This window comes from Belonocnema kinseyi, chromosome 9, assembly GCF_010883055.1.
Source record: "Belonocnema kinseyi isolate 2016_QV_RU_SX_M_011 chromosome 9, B_treatae_v1, whole genome shotgun sequence".
NCBI lineage: Eukaryota > Metazoa > Arthropoda > Insecta > Hymenoptera > Cynipidae > Belonocnema > Belonocnema kinseyi.
In genome coordinates, this window is record NC_046665.1 from 100,976,112 (window position 1) to 100,998,731 (window position 22,620).

General features: G+C 29.4%; 1 protein-coding gene across 2 annotated transcripts in view; it reads left to right on the plus strand.

Moving 5' to 3' along the window:
• The window catches only part of LOC117179522 (ETS-like protein pointed), a 249,344-nt gene that overhangs the window by 39,360 nt on the left and 187,364 nt on the right, over window positions 1-22,620 (plus strand). For both annotated transcript variants that reach the window (XM_033371404.1, XM_033371403.1), the window contains exon 3: window positions 18,861-19,080. In XM_033371404.1, coding sequence (XP_033227295.1) covers window positions 18,861-19,080 — 220 coding nt within the window. The remainder of the gene's footprint in view (window positions 1-18,860; window positions 19,081-22,620) is intronic.

Sequence of the window (22,620 nt, forward strand, 5' to 3'; positions counted from 1 at the left end):
ATAGAAAGATATTCATCTCGAGAGAAAATAGTGGTACGTTTTGTTCCATCCGCCTCGATTATTTACATTTAATACTTTATGGCGATAAAAGGAAAAAATGAATGGCGTTCAACGTTCAACAGACGTCAAATCAGGCTGGTTATAAAATATTCAGCTTAGCAATTCTTGATAAATCCGAGCACTTTATGCCTATATGTGCGAGCACGCCTGAAACGTAAAGGGTGGATTTGATCCGTCACAGCACCGCGACAGTTGCACTATTCTATTCCACAAAGGACAGTGTGTCGTAAAAATTAATCATAAAATATGGCCGTAATTTTATATCCAACCTGGGGCACGAATTTTCCAAACATCCTGTACGTACTCTTTTCAATTTCAAAGAATCTAAGCACTAAAATCCAAATCAAAGACACTAGGTCCTAAGAATATCTCACGTTTGTGTACTATTTTTCCTAACTTAATCGTTTCGACTTTTTTTTTTAGAATTTCAAAATACCATGGCGTCTATTAGCTGGGGAATAATCTTGAATTATAATAAATTTGGGAAATCCCTGGATTTAATTGGGAATAGAAATTTGAGCCAGGAATGAAGTTTAAACTTTTGAACAATGTGATATTTTTTATAAGTTGTGGAAACAAAATAAATAAATTTGAATTAGTTCAGACACTGCGTGAATGTATTTTAGTGGCTGTTTTCAGCTTGTGTATCTATCAATAAAGATTAGGAGTTTACTGCAACATCAATGTTAAAAATCAAAAATTCAAAAGAAATAATTTTAATTCGCGATACAATTTATTTTTAAATGTTTCTAAACATTATTGTGAGGGGCCATTCACTCTCGAATTAAGGTGTTTGAAATCAGTATGAAATCACATGTAGCAAGCATAACACATTGTGACATAATCTTAAATCACCGGTATCTGAGTGGATCCTTTAAAAAAGATCCGATCTTTTGAACTGCGCGAAAATCAAGTGAAATCAGCAGAAATCTCTGAACTATTCCGAAATCGTGGGCGAGTCAGTAGGAGTCAACGAGAGCCTCATTTCATTTCAATTTTCTTCGAAAATCGTAATATTTTTTTTTATCCTTTTGAAGCCTTTTAAATTGCTCAAAAACCTTCTGAATTTTTGGTTTAAAATCTTCAAAAATCTAAAAATAAAATTTAAATCCTTTCAGGTTTTAAATTGTTTTTTCTGTCATCTCAAAATCTTTATATATCTCTTAAGCTCACTTGAATTTTTCTAAATTATTGATTAGTTTATTTTTATTTACTCATTAATATTCTTTTCTTTTTTTTTAAATAAATCAAAATATTCTCTTATAATTAATTTTTTCAAAATCAAAGATCATTTGCAATTTTCACAGGAATTTCGAGCAATTGTTTTGATTATCTTGAAACATTTTAAAATCCTATATATAAAAAAATGTATTTTTTTAATTGGAATTTTTTTAATTGGAATTTTTTAAATGGAATTGCTTTTAACCCTTAACTGGCACAATTCCTTTTTACTTCGTAAATGGCACAACGGATATTTTTCACCCTACGTGTTCAAACATGTACCACGCAGTCCGCATTGAATATTTTTGCAGAAAAAATTATGAAATCTAGTTTAAGATATTTTTTTTTGAAATGGAATCGGTTTTATAGTCATTAGTTAAATTTAATTTGAGTTTAATTTATTGATTCTTCCAAAAAAGGTATTTATGCTGCAAAATGAAAACTTTACTTTATGGTAAAATAAACATATTTTTCCATGTTCAAATCAATTTATTTTTATTTGAATGCAGAAAAATAGTTAACAAAACATACATAATGCAAAAGTAACATAAAGACCAATTTTTCAAAGTTGTAATTACTATTTCAAACCTACACAGTCGCTGCAAAGGCCTGCGCGATGCTCATGGGACATCGGGTGACTGTACGCGACTGCAAACTTGATTGTAAGCGTGCATTTTTTACGTGTATGTATTTGATTGTAAGTGTGTAAAATAATGAAAAAATGTATTTCACTTTAGATGATAAACTTACGTTGAAAATTGAACGAAAATCACTTATTTCAATGACACAAATTTGTTTTGAAAATCACTTTTTTGCTCACTGACGGCACAACGGGTCATCAACACCTCAAAGTTTTAGAAGGTCTACTTTGAGCGGGTGCCCAACGTATGCCGACGTTTGCCGCTCTATACTAACCCACTCTACCATTAGTTAGTCATCGCAATTACTGGTAAAAGTCGATACGTGGTCAATTTCCTCGAATTTAATACGGGTAATTCGAGCTCGAAAATTTGTTGGGGTATTTTTCACCCATAGCTAAAGTAGCAGCAGGAACTGTAAAATATATAAAGCGTTATTCTTCAATGAATTTTATATTATAAACAATGTATTAGTGAAACAAAACAAAAATATTTTCTTACCGTAAATAAATAAGATTTAGGGGGGCTGCGGGTAATGTGGCGCACCCTCATTTAAATAAATTGATTCATTTATAGAGAGAGGTATTTACTGTACTGTATTTTTGTATGTGTACTGTTTTATATAGTGAAAAAATTTCCTCAATAAAGCTAATCACTCAATTCTTATTATGAAAAGTTATTTTTGAGTGTTATGTGTGCATTTTTAAAGTGACTAAAAAGTAGTGAAAAAGTACAGTAACATTTTTCCGGATTAAAAAAACATAATATATAACGTTGAAGTTCCACACAATTTATAAGTAATTATTTAAACCAATCATTTACCCAAAATTAATTTCATTGAACTCAGTAAACAACTTTTACTTCCCTTTCTGAAATTGCACTAAGAGTGCGCCACATTAGCCAACCAGGAAGGACAACTTGGCGCAGGCACACTTTTTGTGAAACTTGATAATTAACTACTTTAATAGACGTAAATTCAATAGTAATCATACGCATAGGGTAAATAAGATATTGATTTACGTGCTCTATATAATTTTACTACAGTTTTCAACATATTTAACTTTTAACGGAGCTTTTTGTAACATGTGCGCCACATTACCCACTGCTCCCCTACATACACAATTTTTAGCGAACCTTCCTCCATATTAGTCCTTTATCGTGACCTTTTTTTCTGCTTGTGTGTGTATTTTGGGAGTATGAAATTAATCTTCTTGATTTAAAAATAATCTTATCTGGTAGAGGATTCAACTATTTTGTTAAAACAAAACAAAAAAAGATTTAAAAACAATTTGAACTATGTGTGGATTGTTTTTCGAAAAAGAATATTAAATATTTTAAATAAAGTTTTTTTAATTTGATAAGATTTCAACATTTTATAAAAAGAAATGTCTAAACAAATTTATTCGTGCTTTCAGTCAGAGGAAGTGTTGTGCGAATCAAATTGATTAATTATATGGATAGTTATAACAGTTTTGTCAAACGAGACTCATGAGTAAAATTCAGTTGCGAAAATTTCTTGAGTTGCGGAATGCAAGTAACTTTGATAAAAGCTAGGGTTTACTTCATTCATCGCATTAATGTAGCGATTTGTGATTCTAGTAATTGAATATAAAATAATGAACTTCATGGGTCATTATTAATGCTTTTTGTCACACTCTTTGTAGGAAAGCGTGAATGGGATTAATGTTTTATTACCTGGATTACAAGAAAATTACCCTGTTCCGCTGCTTAGCTGTCATTTCGCAATTTCGTATTTTCTAACTCGTTTCGTTAAGTACCCTTGCGCTGAAGAAATAGTTTTAATGACCCTAATAAGCTATCCCCCTATGTAAGCAATAATAACCATTTACCTAGATCTAATAACCACAACAAATTTCATCACGAAAAAATGTGATGTCATGTTTGGAACCTTACACTAATTATTTTGATTGCCTTGTTATCAAACTACAGTACGTATACTTCAATATAAGGTAATATCAAATATAACAATTAATCGTTATACATTAAAACAAATTTCAACAAAGTTACATCAGCTTTCATACCATTTTAATTTTAATCGGTTTTCAGTAATTTAAAACTTTTATTTAAGTATAAGAATTAAAAGCAATGAAAATAAAAAAAATTAATAAGTTGATTTGGGATTTTTTATCGTAAGAAAATGTTCTTGAAACAGATTCTGCAAATTTAATTGATGTCTTTTATTTTAAACACTGATCCATTTTGAGTTTTGAATCTTAAATTTCGTTGATCTCGAATGTAAAAAGTCAATTTTTCCAGTTTTAAATCTTCCACATTGAAGAAATTTGGAAAAAAATCATCAAAATGACAGATTTTAAAATTGTATTGCTGCATAAGTTTTAATTGTAAATTGTCAAAGGTAAAAACGCTTCAATGGTAAAATTTTAAAATTCAAAGTTTTACAATTTTGAAGAGTTAAAATATAAAACTCTTTAATTTTGAAACTATGATTAAAAATTATTTAATTTTCATGATTTATATTTTTAAACCATGTAATTCGGCCAATATAGACACAGCTATTTAAAATTCTTCAATTTTGAAGAGTTACATTTGAAAGCTCTTTAATAATAAAAAAAAATTTATTTTGATGATCTTGGAAATTAAAAGTCAAGTTTTAAATTCTAAATCTTCCAAATTGAAGAAATTTCGAGTGTTAAACATCAAAATTACATAGTAAAGAAAAAGGAACTTTGCACAAACTTCAAATTATACCTCAATCAGAGGATGGAAATGTAAGAATTTTCTGTTTTTACAAAAAATATTAGTGTCCAGACGTCCGCGTGATTGTTCTTCACACGTGGGGGCTATTGTTTTTTTTGAAAAATTAAAAATTGCGGATAAAAAGTATGGGAAACTAAATTACTCATATGGTAAAGTATGACATACCCTTAAGAAACTTCTCTAACTCTGCATTCAATTTAAAATGATTCTAAAGTCAAATGAAAATTCTTGTTATCACAATTTAACATGATTTGAATTTGATATTCCAGTTTAAGTTAAACAGCGGATACAACTTCAATTGAAATTGATAGGATAAATTATTCAAAACTGTTCCAAGTATCTGAAGTCAGTTTAAGTTTTAACTGATTCTATAGAATCAGTAATTTAATACTACCTTAAGTAATTTAAACTATCAATTTAGGAATGTCCAAAATTACCCAGTTTGATGGTGCTAATGAACTGCCAAAGTGAGTGGTAGAAAAAAAATCAACACACGAAAACACGTGATAAGTGAGCTGAAACATAGGGCTTTAATATGAACCTAAAATGTGGACACAGTGAATGGAGGGATTGAAGATGATTATTGTTAGTGACAAAGATGTAATAATAAGTAATCCCAAGCAAATATTTGCTTATAAATTAAGAAACAAGATGTTGTAGGATTTATTTTCAACTTTTTTTTTTATAAAGAAGACAGATAGAATATGTTTTTTTAAATGAGTGGGTGGCTACAACTATACATGTAAGAATCGAAAAGCTTGTGTAGTATCTTTTTAATTAGTGCAACTGTCCAACATGGACCTTATCTCTGCAAAGGGCAGCAAACAGCAATAGACTCTGGTGAGAGTGGTTAGACTTAGAGTCGCCCACGTTACATTACCGTTTGATAAGATACGTTGAAATACTGCTTACGAGGAGAGAAACACTCGCAATTTAATGCAAGAGTCTTTCTGCAACATTCTGTTATCATGTTTAATCCTCTATTTCTATAATGTATAAGAGTTGTTTTTATAATTTTCTTGAGTCAGGGCATGTCAGGGAATTTTCGATAAACTGAAGTTGAAGGTGGGAAGGGGGCGGGGGGTCGCCTACAAATTGCGTAAGTCGTTTTTCCGAATTATCACCCTCTCCATCCTTTACCAGAAAAGTTAACCCTAATGAAATTTGATTTAGAGAGGAAAATATGAAAATAACAAGTAAGTTTTACAAATGTATAATTTTTTATTTTATAATCGTTTTGTTTGATCACTTATTTTCTGGTTGAAAATTTTATTTTTGAGTTGTAAACTCAACAATTTGGTTGAAGAATCATTGTTTTTGGTCGAAGATTAAACTGTTTTGTTGAAATTTCTCCTTATATGTGTTAAAAATTGATATATTTTCGGCTCTAAAATTAAAATTTTTTGTAGAAAATTCGTGTTTTGGCATAAAATTGCACATTTTAGACGAAATTTATTTCTTTATTTACTATAAAATCTTTCTTGGGTAAAAATTTAACACTTTTTCTAATCTTGACTTGCAACTATCTCTTTTTTGTTGAAAATTTGTTTTTTATTGTTGTTAAAAATTGAATCTTTTAACTGAAAATTTAACAGTTCTATTTATTGTTGAAAATTTATCTATTCAGTTGAAAATTCATCTTTTTTACAAACATTTAATTATTTGGTTTAAAGTTTTTTGTTTGTTAAAGGCTCATTAGTCTAGAAAAAAATTTTTTTTTGTTAGTTTTTTTTTGTTGAAATTAATTTTTGTAATGAAAATGTAACTGTTGCATTTTTGCTTGAATATTCAATTATTTGGCTGAACACTCGTGTCTTTGCTGTTAAAAATTCAAGTTTCTTGTTAGAAATTTGATAATTTAAGGTTTTTGCATTTTTTGGCTTTAAAATTCAACAATGTTGATGGAAATTAATTTTTTGTTAACAATTCATATTTGCGGGTAGAAAACTCAATTGTTTTGTAGAAAATTTGTCTTTTTGACTGAAAAATTTATCACTTTCAATGAAAATTTTGTTTCTTTATTGACTGAAAAATCTTTCTGTTTTAAAAATTCCTTTTTTTCGACTTGAAAATTAGTCTGTTGTGGTTAAAGATACAAATAACTTGTCCAAATTTCGTATTTTTCGGTTGAATGTAACTATTTTCGTTTGTAATTTTGTATATTACAATTTTTTGTTGTTTAGAAATTAATTTTTTTCTGAATATTTAACTATTCCAGTTTGGTTCAAAATTTATCATTTATAGCTGATAAGTCAATTATTTGGTTGAAAATAAGTCTTTTTTTTGTAGAAACTTAAACTTCTTGGTGAAAAATTGGAGTTTTTTTGTTTAAAAAAATTTTTAACTTAAAATTTGTTTTTGTTATTTGAAATTTCATATATTAAATTAAAAATTGGCCTTTCTTTGTTCGAAAATCAACTAATTGTTTAAAAATTAATTTTCAGCAAAAAAAAAAATGTTTTACGTAGGATCTTCAATTTCCTTATAAAATATTGATGTAAGATTGTTTTTATACCTGAAAGAAAAATTGATAAGAGGCAGGAAAAATGAAAAATTTGTCAGGGAAATGTCAGCATTTTGAAAAATGGATTATATAGTTACCCTGAATATGTACCTTTAAATGAGAGAATATATTTTTAAAAACATTTTGAAAATTTAAATTGAAGTTCTCGGTAAAATAATTAAACACTCTGACTCTGACGAAAATAAATCATTCAAGTTAATTGCAAATTTTTATTTGTCGTTCGTAAAGCGATGGCTCAAAATAACAATGTGCTTTTAGTGGATTATCAGATCAATCGCAACGTCTCTTGTCAAATCCCGAGTGAAGTGAATAGATTTACATGTCTGAATGTCAGTTACCCGCAGCAATGCGCTTGCGGATCTATTTTTGAAACATCCACAGGATCAGAAATGATACGGAATTTTTACCATCTGTTTCTGTCTGTAAAAATGGCATTAATAGAATCCAGAGTTCTTTGTAAGTACTTTGCATTCGAAAAAATTTGACTACTAAACCAAAGAATTGTAAAAATATTTATATTGATGATGCATTTTGAAGACGTCTTTCGTCGAATCTTCATTGGCAATCAGGTCTTTCTTGATGATCGTGACAAACGATCGAAGAGTATTTAGAAAAAAGATGGCGTAGGTGAATCGTGATTAGAATCAAATTAAACTTTATAGTAGAATGTTTTTTATTCATGTCTTCAAGTTCATTGATGCGCGTGTCTATTTATAAAGCACTTAAAAGTGTTTTACAACGGAAGTGTCGAAAACATTGCCATTACATGTTTCTTTATTTTCAGTAATATCAATATTAAAGAATTATTCGTTACAATATGTCTACGAGTTATGATTGTTCAGTTATCGGGAATCGGTGTGAGATATTGATTATAGACTCTCAGCTAGTATAAAATTACATAGAGAGTCCCTTGTTCAAGAACTTGATTTAATTAGCGTTCATTAACGTTTATCGACCATTTTCTCTGTTGTCTATAGCGATTGGCCGAGGTGACGAAAGTAAGCAACATCTTCTATAAACTTCGATAAATCGCTCTCTCAATGTCGATCGAAGAAACGTACGTTTTTCAGATAATGTGTGCCTTCGCCAATCTCGAATGCTTTTAAGAGTCAAAACGCGTGTCTGATTTATTGGTAACATTCGATGAATGACAAACAACCATTTTCCGGTGTAAAATCTTAATTTCATTTTCATTAAACATTTGAAAGTATGTGATTTAAATAAAAAGCGAACTTAAAATACACTATGTAATATATTTTAAGTAAGTCGATCATCCAATTTTTCGAATTATTATCGTTATTTTTATCACTTAAAAACAGAAAAATAAGTATTTTAACTTTCCACATTCTTTTGAATCTCATATTAATTTGTATTCTACCGCCTCATTGATAATAGATAATGAAAAAGTGCTTCGAGAAACTATATGTGATAATTATTGCTCTTTGTTGAAAAAATCATGTAAAGCCTCGGCAAGTGTTGATAAAACTTTTGATCCCATATAGGAATTGATTGTTCGAAAGAATGATAGGAATCTATAAATTGAATATTTTTTCTATTTCTCAAATGTAATGTTAATAATAATGTGCGATTTCCATCACATGAAAAGGTTTACTTCCGAAAAGTTGAGCTAAGAATTTTGTCTTAATACTTGACCTAAGGGTTCCTTTGATATCCCAGTTAAAAGTCACCAAAGAATTTTTAGCGCAGGTGAATAGAAATTAAGTTATTAAACATTTTTACTTTTTTTGTTAAATTCGTTTTTTTTTTCAAAATTCTCGACAAAAATTGATCTGAGATAGAAATGTTGCACATAAAAGTTGTAGATCTCATCGAAACATACTTTTTATCTAAAATTAATATTTCTTAAGGAAAATGTTTTATTAGGTTAAAAGGGTGGGCCTTGAAAAGGGAGGAAACATGAGTTGAAACAGGTTCCCAAAAAAACAGTGCTCATTTTATTAAATTGTGAAAAAAATTAATTTAAAAAAAAAAGTAAAAGATTGTAATGACCTAATTTCCATTAATCTGCGTCAAAAATTCTTATGGGACTTTAAACTGGCGATGTAAAAGGAATAGGTCAAGTATCAAGTCAATATTTTTGGGTGACTTCTTCTGAAGTATGTCCAATGAAAAGTGATAAAGCTTTTTAAAAAGATGACTTGCGATAAATAGTTATATTTTTAAAATATTGTTGACCCCATAACTCACCTTAAGACAATCGACATTAAATCATTGCGATTTTGTCAACATGCAATTCACAGAATTATTATTTTACATTTTACACATAAATGAAATTATAACAGCAGAAAAACGTTTCTCTTATGTTAGACTAAAACCTTGGCATATTACAGAAATATGATATTCAGGAATGCATGCAACACACTTTTGCTCTGCATTAAAATTATGTCGATAACACTATTTGTATGAGCGTCACACTGTGTGCTTTATGCCGTCATTCTATTTCTGTCGTGATATATATTTCATGTAGGTAGTTTTATTTATTTTGATATTCTTTTGATTTCCCAGATGATGTTAAAATACGAGAAAATGATCAATTTCGTAATCTAAATCTAAAGTTTCCAAAACAGAAACAGAAATTTCAGCAGTGTTAACTGTAGAAAGCTTTTAGTCACATGTTTCAGAAAATTCTGTTAGAATTTAGTAATTTTTAGTTACGGTAACTAAAAATTTCAAGCGGTTAAAAAATTTTCGTTTTATTAATTTTAATATGAAATATGCACAGTCTGTATTTGTCCTGACTGTAAAAAAAGTAAGAAAATATGTGTGACGTTAATATAACCAAACTTGATTCATTAAATATATTATATAACTTGTATACATACGTAGTCATTTACATGTAAACTTCGCTCACTTATGGTCTTACTGTGATTTATAATTATTATATTGGTGTTGCCAAGAGGGCATCATTTGACATAAACAGTGGACTCACCATTCAATTGAAACCTGGATTAATTATTAATGTACGCAGCTGCTGCTACGTGATAGTCACATGCGGTCTTGATGAACCTTTTTTTACAAGTTCATTTATGAGGCAGATGATCGCAGTATCTTGTAACTATTTTATTGCAAAAATAATTCGTTCATCAACCGAATTTTTAGTTCGTTGTCTTTACTACACTCAGAAACTTTGTACTGGAAAAATGACTAAATTAGGTTACAATCGAGGGACTAAGGCGATAATTCGTATATTTTAATACAATAATCGTAGGCTATGCTATTTTTATATGTAATTTTCCTATTGATAATACGAAGTCTTAGTATTTTTTATAGTAAAATCCTAGATAGGATAAATTAGTAGAGATATAATTAAATTATATAAAGAGTAGAAGTAATAAGTACCTAAAATAAGATAAAAGACTAAATTTGTAAGAGGAATTGCTATTATCTGTAGGAATATGCATTATGTTACGACACTTTCTATTATTTGTATTATGGAGTAACACAAATTCGGAAGATCACTCTCGAATATTAGTAAGTGTGACAGTAAGCAAGGCTAGTGTTGGACCGAGTGCAACCGAGCGTAAACGATGTCAGCCGACCAACGCTCTACTGAAATTCCTTAAATTTATCAATCACTCAATTTGGGTTGATGCAAAGATCCCGAAAGCAATTAATTAGGATAGTTCGAAAAGTTACTATTGAAAAACAAATTTTCCAGAGAGAAAAAAATAATTTTTTAACCTCGATATTAGGATATTTGATTACGTTAAGATATAGTGCTTATAATTTTAAAAATGCCATCACTGTGAACAATTAATAAATAATTTAATGGAAGTCAATTTGACTACTAGCATTTACTTGATAAGAGTGATAAATTTCTGGATTTCATTATCTAGTTTAGCCGAATGGAAAATCGGCGTGCTGCCTCGCTGGAGACCCGTGTTCGATTCCCACCAGCTTTATTTTTAATCACGTTTTTTTGTTTCAGCTTGTAATATAATATTCCTGCATGTATATAATAATCTATAAACTAAATATAATCGTGTGTACTGTACAACTTCAATTTAAATCAATATAATAGTGCGAAAGAGATCAATATCCCATAACAAATAAGTTTGCATTTACGTCGTATGCTCGTGTAAAGGATACGTATCGTGGCCTTCAACGCGACGCGACGCATGTTGGGTTATTTTTTTTCGTCTGCTAATCTGACTGCACCAATTTTTACTAAGTCGCTTACTAAATCAGTGCGGCGGTCTCTCTCGACGTTACTATAGTCCTTTGCAAATATTGCAATCTTCTGTAGAAATAAATGTAACATTTTTTAATTTTTTTCCAATGAATGTTGTAGTTCGACATGTAGTTACTAGTTACTACTCGGAATAGTAAACATTACAAAAGTTCCGCTATGTCCGTCCATTGCAAACTGAAAATAGTAAAATCTAGTCTGATTTTTAGCAAATATTGCAGCAAAAGGTTTCTCCGTGTAGCGATTTCAACACTTTTTCAGTTTATTCGTCTCGTGCAAATTTCGAAACCTTTTCATGCTTCAGATAAATTAATATAGGACAAAATAGGTTTACTGCATTGTTATAATTCAACAAAACCTTTTTCAGTGCTTTGTCGGCTCCGAACGCGATCGAGAGGCGAAAAGTGTGCAGTTTCGAACTGCGCACTTCTTTCGGTGACGATAACTTAGATTTCTGTTACTCTTTAAGAATTTTAGAAAACTATTTGTGATTTTCAGATACTGTTTCTGTAAGTTAATAAAAATTTAATAAATTTACTATAAAAGTTACTGAATTTCGATTTCAGCAACATAATTTCGTAAATTTCAATTACTTTAGTAATCTAAATCTGTCGAAGGATCAATTTGTCTGTAGGAATTATTAGATTCTAGTGCTCTAAAAATAGTTGTTAATTTCGGGCTTAGATTCAAATATTCTTTAGTTTAGACCATATTCTAAAATATTTTACTTTTAAAAGTTTACATTACATACATTAAGTGACTATTAATTTGCCAAAACTTTACTGATTTTAATACTTCTTAATACAAAATTAACTTTGATTCTAAAATTTCTACTGTGGAAAATTGAATTGAATTTTTAACATTAGCCGTTAAAAAATAATGTTCATACAAGAAATAATGACTTTACCATTGACTTTCAGACAGGAAATTTATGAGATTTAACTGAAAAGTGAGATAGTTTGGAAATCTGTTTTTAATAGTAAATCTTTTCAATTTAGAGCATTCAAAATGATAGCCTGGATTTATACTTCTTAATCAGAAAATTTGTTATCTGTTCGATTTAGAATAGTTCAAAATTAAAAATTTTGCAGTTTTACATTTTTCAGTTTAATTGTTTTTTTGAAGTTTAAACATCAAGATATTCATTTTGAGTTTTTTTATAATTTAATTTGAAGTTCAATTTTAATTATTCAAAATGAAAAAATTGCAGCCATAAACGCTTTTAATTTTTTAATATCAGTGACCTCGATTCAAACGGCTACCCTGGAGGTCGGATTTTCTCCATAAAAAAATTTGTACTACAATTTTTTAGATTGCACTACAGAAAAAAAGTTTTTTTCCCCAGTGCTTGGAATAATGTTGAACTCAACATCTCCAATTACCCCAGTAAAACAATACGCCAAAAAGTGTCAGGTGGACGTCTGAACAATATCCAACACGTGGTTAAAATCTCCCATTTCTCGAGTGCTATGACCCCCGCATAAAATTTAATATGAGGAGAAATGGTTCCCCTACCACGTAACTCTTTTGATTGCTCCAATCGAGTCTCTGTACTCAAATATAATTTAAAGCTGCGTCAGAATCGTCTGGATAAGAATGCTTCAAACTGATCCACTATTTTTGCCAGTGCTAAGTCAAGGAAAGACGGTCAGTTCCAAATCTTTGCAAAGACAAAAAATGTTAGACGAAGCGGAACAGTCAAACTGAATAGACTCGATTCTAAAACGAAATGTGTTACGTAATGTCTCGTAATGTCTCGTGTAGTTTCGCGTCGAATCGTGTTGTCTCGTGTCATTGTCGTTGCATCATTCTGCCGGCGCAGCGCTTCATTCAGTTGAGCGCTTGCACGAAGGTCAAGCGGTCACCCTGTTATCTCCCCCCACCCCTATCTTCACTCGACCCTTAGTCCCCCACTTCTGAAGAGTCGTGTCTTTCTCACCCCCACCCCTTTTCTCCAGACCCTTTTGTCTTACCCTTTCTGTATTCGCTATCTCATTTGCTCTCACGTATTGGATCCCTCCATGTCTCCCCCCTTCCCCTAGCCTATATTCTGAGCAATGAGTTGACTGCTTAGCAGGTTCTCCGTTCATTCATGATTCTGCTGAGCAAAGCACTCGTTCCTCACCTTTCCTTTGCAACCGTGACGTGCATCATTGTCGTAGAGTTTTTTTTTGTAATTTGAAGGGCGGACGTAGGTCCGGGCAAACCTGAAAATCAGAGATACGTGAGGAAATTTTATGGGTCAGGCAAAGTCGGGGATTTTGACAAAAAACTTACAAAAGTGAGGGGCTTTCTGCAAGAGGCACTTGAAATAACCGCCACGTATAATAAATATGAAATTGTTTTGTTTCTTTTATAAAAGATTCTACAGTTAAAAATGTTAAAAGATTAAGGCATTTGAATATGAATGGTTAGGGATAATGAAAAATTGACCAACCTGGTATAATATTCTTCACAGAATAAAGTAATGATAAAATTTGTTGCAGGCATTTTTTAGAGGGATAAAGTTTTATTCAGGCAACATCGGGTTTTCAAAACACATGTGCTGTCATAGAAAAATAAGAGCAAGTTTAACCGATATTTGTTTAAAGTTTATCCTTTAAAGTTAATTCGATGTAAAGTTTATCTTCTGTTTTTTTCTGTGTTGTCAGTATTATAGGTATTTGTCTTGATTTCTCCTAAGGATTTGACAAGAAAATTAACTTTTTGTCGAAAGTTCATATTTTGATATTGAAAGTTCAAGCTAATATATTGTTTGTTTGAAAATACAAACTATTTATGTTGAAGATTCGTCTATTTAGTCAAAAAATTCATTTTTTTATTAGAAATTTCATTTTTTTTTTAATATTTGTTGGTAAAAATATTAACTGTTACATTATTCGTTAGAAATGCATGTCTTTTTGTTAAAAATTCATCTTTTAGCTTAACTGGTAAACTGTTTCATGGAAAATTTATATTTTTAAATTAAAAATCATAATACTAGTGTAAAAGTTGAATCACTTTGTTAGAAAATATCTTTTTTTTTTAACATTTATCTACTTGGTTGAAAAAAAAATTTTTTGTAAACAAATAATCTTGTTGGTTTTAAATTTTTTCGGGTTAAAAATGCAAATGTTTAGTTGAAAATGAACTTTCTTTGTGCAGAAGTTCATATTTTCGGGTCGAAAGTCCAACTGTTTTACAGAATTTTGACAATGAAGATTTGTTGTCACTGTCAGTATTTTATTGTTTTGTATATCTGTTTCTTTTTTTTCAGTTGGATGAAATTTTTTTCTTTCTTGACTGAAAATTGTTGTTATTGTAAATTCATTTGACTTTTGTGTTAAAAATGGTTTTTTTTTTATGGAAAATTTAACTATTTCATTTTTGGGTAAAAATGTGTCTTCTTTAGTTTCAAATTCAACTATTTGTTTAAAAATTGATGTATTTTGTTGAAAATTTGTTTTCTATGGTAGAAAATTAATCTTCTTGGTTAAAAATTGTTTTGCTTTATTTTTTTCATATCAACTACTACTATTTTTATTGAGAACTAATATTTTTGTTGCTAATTCATTTCTTAGGGCTGAAAATTCAACTATTTGGTTGATAATGCAACTGTTTCTGATTAAAGTTGAATCTTTTTGTTGGAAAATGTAACTATTTGTTTGTAAATTAAACCATTTCGATAAACAAAATTAAATGTTTTTGGTTGCAAATTCAACTGTTTGGATGTAAATCCAACTAATTTGTTAAAAATTCATCGTATTGTCTAAAATTAAATTTTATTGTTGAATATTCCTCTATTTGGACACAAAACCTGTCCTTTTGAATTGAAAATTCATTTTTTTGTTGAAAATCTATTTATCTTCTAAAAAATTCAATTATTTAATTAAAAATGCAACTATTTTCTTGACATGTCTTCTTTTTATGTTAAAAATTCAGCAATTTTAGTAATAATTCAACTATTCTGTTAAAAAATCAATTATTTTGTTGATAATACTTTTTTTAAATCAATTATTTTTTTAAGAATTCGCCTTTTTAGTTGAAAAAGAAAATGTTTTTTAATTTGAGATCGAAAAGAAATAAATTTTTTCAATAATAATTTTATGCAAGAAGAGCATGAAAAAGATTTATAATTAGAAATCAGATTTCGAAATCAGTTTTATCATGAATAATTTTATACAAAATGAGCATGAAAAAGATTCAAAATTAAAAAACAGACTTCCTAACTACCTTAGTTTTGGTTGAAGTATAATCTTTTTTGTTTTGGAAATTCGACCATTTGGTCAAAAATTTAAACTATTTTATTTAAAATTGGAGTTTGTTATTATATTTATGATGTGCTCTCACTGGCCTGCAGTTTCTAATCATTGAATGGTATTTTTCGTACAATGTAGCCACTTCGAAGAGGCAGATGTGGGGTGAAATTTTTTTCTACATACATAGAAGTCGAGAGATAACAGCAGTGCCGGATTACTGCGTGGGAAAACAGAGTGAGAAGCCTGAAGAGATGTTGGCATTTATGCAATTTATGTATTTTGAGAGCTGGCTGTGTAAGCTGCTTTGAAAATTAGTATCTCATGAATTTGTTATTAACGTATATATTTCTCTTAATGTAAAGGGAACCATTTCGAATAGTGTTCTTTTATAATAAATCACAAACAAGATTTTGTGTTTTAAAAAGAACGTAAATACATTTTCGATTAAGATAAAAAAAAGTATTACGATATAACATCTGCATGCGCATTATAGTTTCTCACTTCTTCGAATTTATCGTTTGCGGCAGTTGTAACAACCTTAGAGTAATTATAGATTACAATTAAAACATTGAATGATATCACTTACTCTCCGGAAGTGACCTGTCACATTTTGTACATTTTCAGACTTAATGTGACAATCTGACAGTGAAGGAATAATAAGTGGATATTGCTGCAGGACAATTTTTAATCAGTGGCTGGATTATAAATTCAAGAATTACTGACCTAGATTACTAAATTTCAATATTGCAAATAAATCAGTGAAGTTATTTGGTCTATTGTTACTAATGCCTGATGTAATATTTCACAAGTTTTCGCGTCAGCATCCTTATCGCCATTACTGCATTTGCATTTTCTAATATTCCCTAAGTATATTGTTATTATCATGTCAATTGAAGTTAATACTCTTCTGTGAAGCTGCTGTTGGAAAATGTGTCGCGCTAAATAAAATCACTCAGACTTTAATCATTCTAGTAAAACTGGCCCATGCATGTGTGCAATGCAGAACCTCCCATTGAATCCTTTTTATCCGCGTCAATACCCTCTTAATTACATTTCTGCACCTTATTTTCAGTTGTGCATAATATTTAATTTACATGTCCTGTCTTGATAGTGAATTATGAAAATTATTCGACTATCTTTTCGATCATAATTAACCCACACTACATTTCTGACCGAATATTTATACTTTTCATGAATTTATTCTATTTTACATATGCATCTCATTCTTTTCGTTAGAATACTCTATTTTTATGTTTAGTTGTCGTGTTTGTTATATGGTGACAATTCTAGAAGTGATTTTTTAATCAAATTTTTTATTGAAAAGTCTACTATTAGGTTGACAATGCAAATTGAAAATTAATTTTCTCAATTGAAAATTTAACTATTACGTTTTTGGCTGAAAAATAATCGTTTTTAGTTGAAACCGTATTTATTACATTTTTCACTGATAACTGTTTTTTTTTCGTTAAAAATTCAAGTACATGGTTGAAAGTTGCATTACTTTGTTGAAAGTATTTTATTGAAAATTAACTTTTTTGTTTGAAAATTAACTGAAAATTTGCCTTCCATTTTGGTTGATGATTGATCGTTTTATTTGAAAATTTATTTAATAAATTTTTCATTGAGAATGCATCTTTTTTTTGTTAAAAATTCAACTACCTTCGTTTAAAGTTCAACTATTTAGTCGAAAAGTCATTTTATTAGTTGAAAATTGAAGTATTTTGTTGAAAATGAGTTGTTTTTTGTGTAAATGAATTTTGTAAACTGCAAATTTTACTACTCCGTTTTTGGTTGAGAATTGATAGTTTTTAGTTGAAAAGTCAATTATTTGATTGAAAATTCCGGCATTTTCGTGAAATTTCTTATTTTTAATTGAAAATTCAACTGTTTGGTTCAAAGTTAAACTATACATTGTTAAAGATTTATTTCATTAGTTAAAGACTCATTTCTTGGGTTGAAAATTCAACTATTTTTCAGGAAATTAGTTTTTTGTTTGAAAATCAATTTTGTAAACGGAAAATTTCACTATTTTATTTTTTGTTGAAATTTGACAGTTTTTAGTAGGAAGTTCAACTATTTGGTTGAAAATTAACTTTTTGGTTGAAACTTCATTTTTCCGGGTAAAAAATACATCTCTTTTGTGGAAAATTAATTGTTTTAATGAAAATTTGACTATTCTATTTTTGATGATTATTTTTATATGCATCTTTTTTGGATGAATTTTAATCTTTATTGGTTTAAAATTCGATTATTTTATTAAAAATTATTTTCTAGAGTTGAAATTTTAACTATTTTGTTAAAAATTGAAATAATTGATCGAAATTTTAATTATTTGACTGAAAATTTAACTATTTTGTTAAAAAGTCATTTTTTTGGCTCGAAAATTCATCTATTTGGTTGAAATGACAAATGTTCTAATCTTTTTTTGTTTGAGGATTTAATTGTTTTTGATTTTGAAATTTTGTTTCGGTGAAATATCTGCCATTCATTATTTGTTAACAAAATATTTTTTCGTGTGGAAAAGTGCACTTCGTTTTATCATCACTTGTTTTTTTGAAAATTGCTCATTTTAGTGGAAAATTCGTTTTTTCTTTATTTAACAATAATTTTTGGAACTGAAAATGTAACTATTCCAGTTAAAGATTCATAATTTTATTTGAAAATTCATATCTTTAGATGAAAGTGGAACTGTTTTGTTGAAAATTGATATTTTTTAATTAAAAATTTAACCACTATGACTATGCCTAGGGTAAAAGCTGAACTACTAAGTTAAAAATGTATTTGTTTTTTAGTTAAAAGGTTCATCCCTTTGTTTGAAAATTTAACTTTTTTGTTGAATATTCTTTTTAAAAAAAAATTTTTTAACTGAAAATGTAACCGTTTCCATTTAGAATTGAAAGTTGAGCTTTTTAGTTCAAAATTCGTTGTTTTTGATAAAAAACGAATCTTTTTGGTTTGAAATGTCTTCTTTTTGGTTAAAATTGCAACTATTTGGTTGAAAATAAACTTTATTGCTGAAAATTATTTTTGTTTTTTGGTTAAAAAGTCAACTGTTTTCTGAAACATTTAACTTTTTAGCTTGAATACTAAACTCTTTTGAATTGACCTCTTTCGATAGAAAATGAATCTCTTTTTTTGACATTGAATCCAATATTTCGCCTGTTTCGAAAGCCGGTATTTTGGGCTGCGAAGTAATTCTATGTAAATATATAATTTTGAATGTATTTCAGCGCGAATCGCGAAGTGTGGTCAGCATTCTGGGATGCGGCAACCTTGGCGGTGGAATCGGCGGCGGCAGCAGTGTAATGATAATGATGGCCAAATATATGAAACAGGAGCTGACCTCAGATGCCGAAGAAGAAGGCCTAGTGCCAACACTTCCTACCCGATTCACCTCTATGCGCAAGGTACCTTCCCTCTCCGACCTCTCGGACCAGGAAAGCTCGCTCGGTAAGTCGCCATATGCAAATTTTCTTTTCTTTTCTTTTCTTACTCTCACCCTCGCTGAACTTTTGCCAAGTTCCAAATCGATGCCAATTTTCAGCTCAGCTAATACTATTTTGCTTGACAAAAAAAAAGACGGACCCTACAAAAAATCATAAAGAAAGGACCTCTAAACTCTAAATCCTCTCTTTTTTTTTACCTGAGGGGTTGATCACCTTGAAATCTGGTATACAAGCCTTCGTGAAATCTTTGTAATATATGTAAAATCTTTCGAATTCTTCAATATTTTTGAAACATTTGTGAAATCTTTGAAATATTTTGAAACCTTTGAAATTTTTCTGAAATCTTTCAAACCACTTGAGATTTTTGAGATCTACGAAATCTTTGTAAAAACTTTAAAAATTTGTTAAAGCCTTTGTGAAATCTATTGAATCTGGGAATTTGGCTGATGTCTGAAATATTTTTGAAATACTTGACTCTTTGTGTAATTTTTTGAAATGTTGGAAATCACTTGAGATCTGAGAGGTTTGCAAAACCTTTTAAAATATTCGAAATTTTCAAAATCATTGTGCAATCTTTAAAATCTTTACGAAATTGTGGAACTCTTTTGAAATATGTTTGGAATATCTTTTGCTTTTTGTTCATGAAATCTTTAAAATCTTCGAAATCTTTGTGAAATTCTTTAAATCTTTTGAAATATTTCTTAAATCTTTTAAAGTATTTTTAAATCTCTGAAATTAGTTCAGTTTTTTTAAAATGTGCGCTATTTATAATTTTGGTAAAATTGTTGAAATCTTTTTAAATCTTTAAAATATTTTTATAATCTTTAAATTCTTTGATTCCTTTGTGAAATATTTTGAAATTTTTTGCTATCTTTTGCAATCTTTTACAATCTTTGAAATCATTTGAGATTTTTGAGAATCTTTGAAAATATTTTTAAATCTTTTAAAATATATTTAAATTTTTTAAATCTTTAATATCTTTAAAAAATTTGTGGAATCTTTTGAAACATTCAAAATTGTTCCTAAATCATTTAGATCTTTCAAAAATATTTAAAACCTTTGTATAATTTTTTGAAAGCTTTTGAAATATTTCTGACATTTTTCCGACTTCTTTTAAACAAATTTTAAATCTGCGGAATCTGAAAATTTGGTGTAATATTTCAAATCTTTGAAATCCTACTGAAGTCTTTTGCTATCTTTTGAATTCTTCGAGATCGTTGAAATCATTTGAAACTTTGAAAATTTCTCTAAAATCTTAAAAATCATTTGTGATCCTTTGAATAATTTAAGGTTTTGGAAATAGTACTATAATCTTTGTGAAATCTATTAAAATATTTTAAATGTACGAAATCTTTTAAATCTTTGAAGCCTTTGTCAAATCTTTCTAAAATCTCTGTGAAACCATTGCAATTTTTTTTAAATCTTGGAAGTCATTTGAAATCGAAAATCATTCTTAAATCTTTTCAAATCTTTTGAAACCTTGGAAATTTTTCTGAAATATTTGAAATCATGTAAAATTTGTTCAATCTTTGAAAACATAAAAATTTTGAAAAATATTTTTAAACCTTTCAAAATCGTTCTGAAAATTTCGAATCCTTTTGTAATACTTGAAATCTGTTGTGCACTCAAATTTCGAGTTGTCAATTCCTCGTTAAAGCCCATACATTCATCCGTTTTAAGAACACTTGAACTGGCAGCACTAAAAATCATAAACAATTCTTTAATATGCAACGCCTATTGAAGTACATTTCCCGATTTTTTCTCTGAATGACTAAATAATCAAAATTTTCTAACTCCTAATATTCTGAGAAGATTCAACTTCCCTTTGCCCCTTTAAAGCTTCTGTTAAATGTTTGATTAAAACCTTGATTGATTTGATTCCGAGTAGAGTTAGTGTTAAACTGTTAACCTTGGAGATTTGATAAGAGCAATTCGATTCAGCTAATCATTTAAATGAATTCTTGGCGTCGTGCATCGTGCACGGTGTTTACGATTAGTAAAGGTTTAGTTTGTCCAATACCGAATAGGGGGTCAGTCGAAAGAACTTAGAACGATCCAAGCGAGGCAGTCTTGTTACTCGCGGTTAGACGAGTACGATGAAAATGTAGCGAGAATTTACGAATTGGATAATCAGCAGCATCCTCATTAAGGCCCCCCACTGAACGCCCCCGCCTTCCCTTCTCTGCACTTCATATGTAATACACGTGCTACGAGCTGTGGGCACTCACGCATTTGTGTGACTCCTTCGTAGTTTGCTCGCATGCCTACGGGTAGTTTATCCACCTACTAGCCACTAGATTCACAGTGACTCCTTTATACTTTTTTTTCACTAACTTTACCTAGTTGATGCTAACGCTTTCCTACACGCTTCCAGTGTGCGTGAATCACACTCGTAAACAAGCGGTTACTACCACGCGACAGTATCTGCCGTTGTATCTAATGTACTTACCACTTATACTTATTGTTGGTGTTCATCTAATGCTCCTTCATTTACTCAACTTTGATGAAAATCAAGAGACTTGACTTGGGAGTGGAATCGTTGGGGTAAAAAGATCATTAGGCCTGATGCACTTGTTATAGTCTAGGATTTTTCTCAATTGAAAGCGGAAATACCCGTTTAGAATCAAATGCACTGCCGTGACGGGGAAGTTTGAAATCATTTAAGAAAGAAGGGAACTCTCTTGCAGAAGGAATTTTAATAAGTTTTTTGAGTTTTCTCAACTCGAGACAGACATTAAGAATGTTTCAGGGTTTCAGGGCATCAGGGCGTAAGAGGTTTATTGCGGAAATTAATTTTATTGGATTAAACTAATTGTTTTGATCTAACTCATGTCTGTCTGTAGAAGATTATGGTCCAAATCTTATTCAGAAGGGTTCAAAATCCACGTTTTGCTATATTTTTTTCGAAGTGATTACTTCTTTTTGCCTCTTTGTTTCACTATTCAGTAGAGCTAAGTAATAGCTCTAAATTATTATTATTTTTTAATAAAAAAGTTATGCAGATTTTTCTGTGTCTGGTGGTTTTTTGGGGCGCGTCGTTCATTGTAAAGGGTTGTTTTTGAAGGTGGTTTCTTCTTTGTGGCTGTACCTTTTATGGTTCACTAAGTATTAGCTCGAAAGTACTTACAAAAAATGAAATGCATAAAGTTAGTCTTAGATTTCATTTAATTAAAATGTTGCTAATCTCAAGGTTTTTTCAAGTTGGATAACTTCAATTTTTAATTTCGATATCAGGTCTGGAAAACCTATAAATCATGGGAAATTCAGAAATTAACAAAAAACTTGCAAAATAATATTATTTAGGTATAATAATTTCCAAAAATTGTAATTAAATTGGGTTTATTCCATATGTTCAAAAGATTCTATGGATGATTGCCAAATGTTGACCACTTTAAGTCTTCGTAATTTTGCACTTTTCCTTTGAATAATCATTTATTTCTAAAATTATCTTAGTAACGTGCTTATATCGAAGCACAGGTTAGTAAAGTTTTAAAATTTGAGAAGACTATACAAAATTATTATATAATAACAATAATCAGAATAT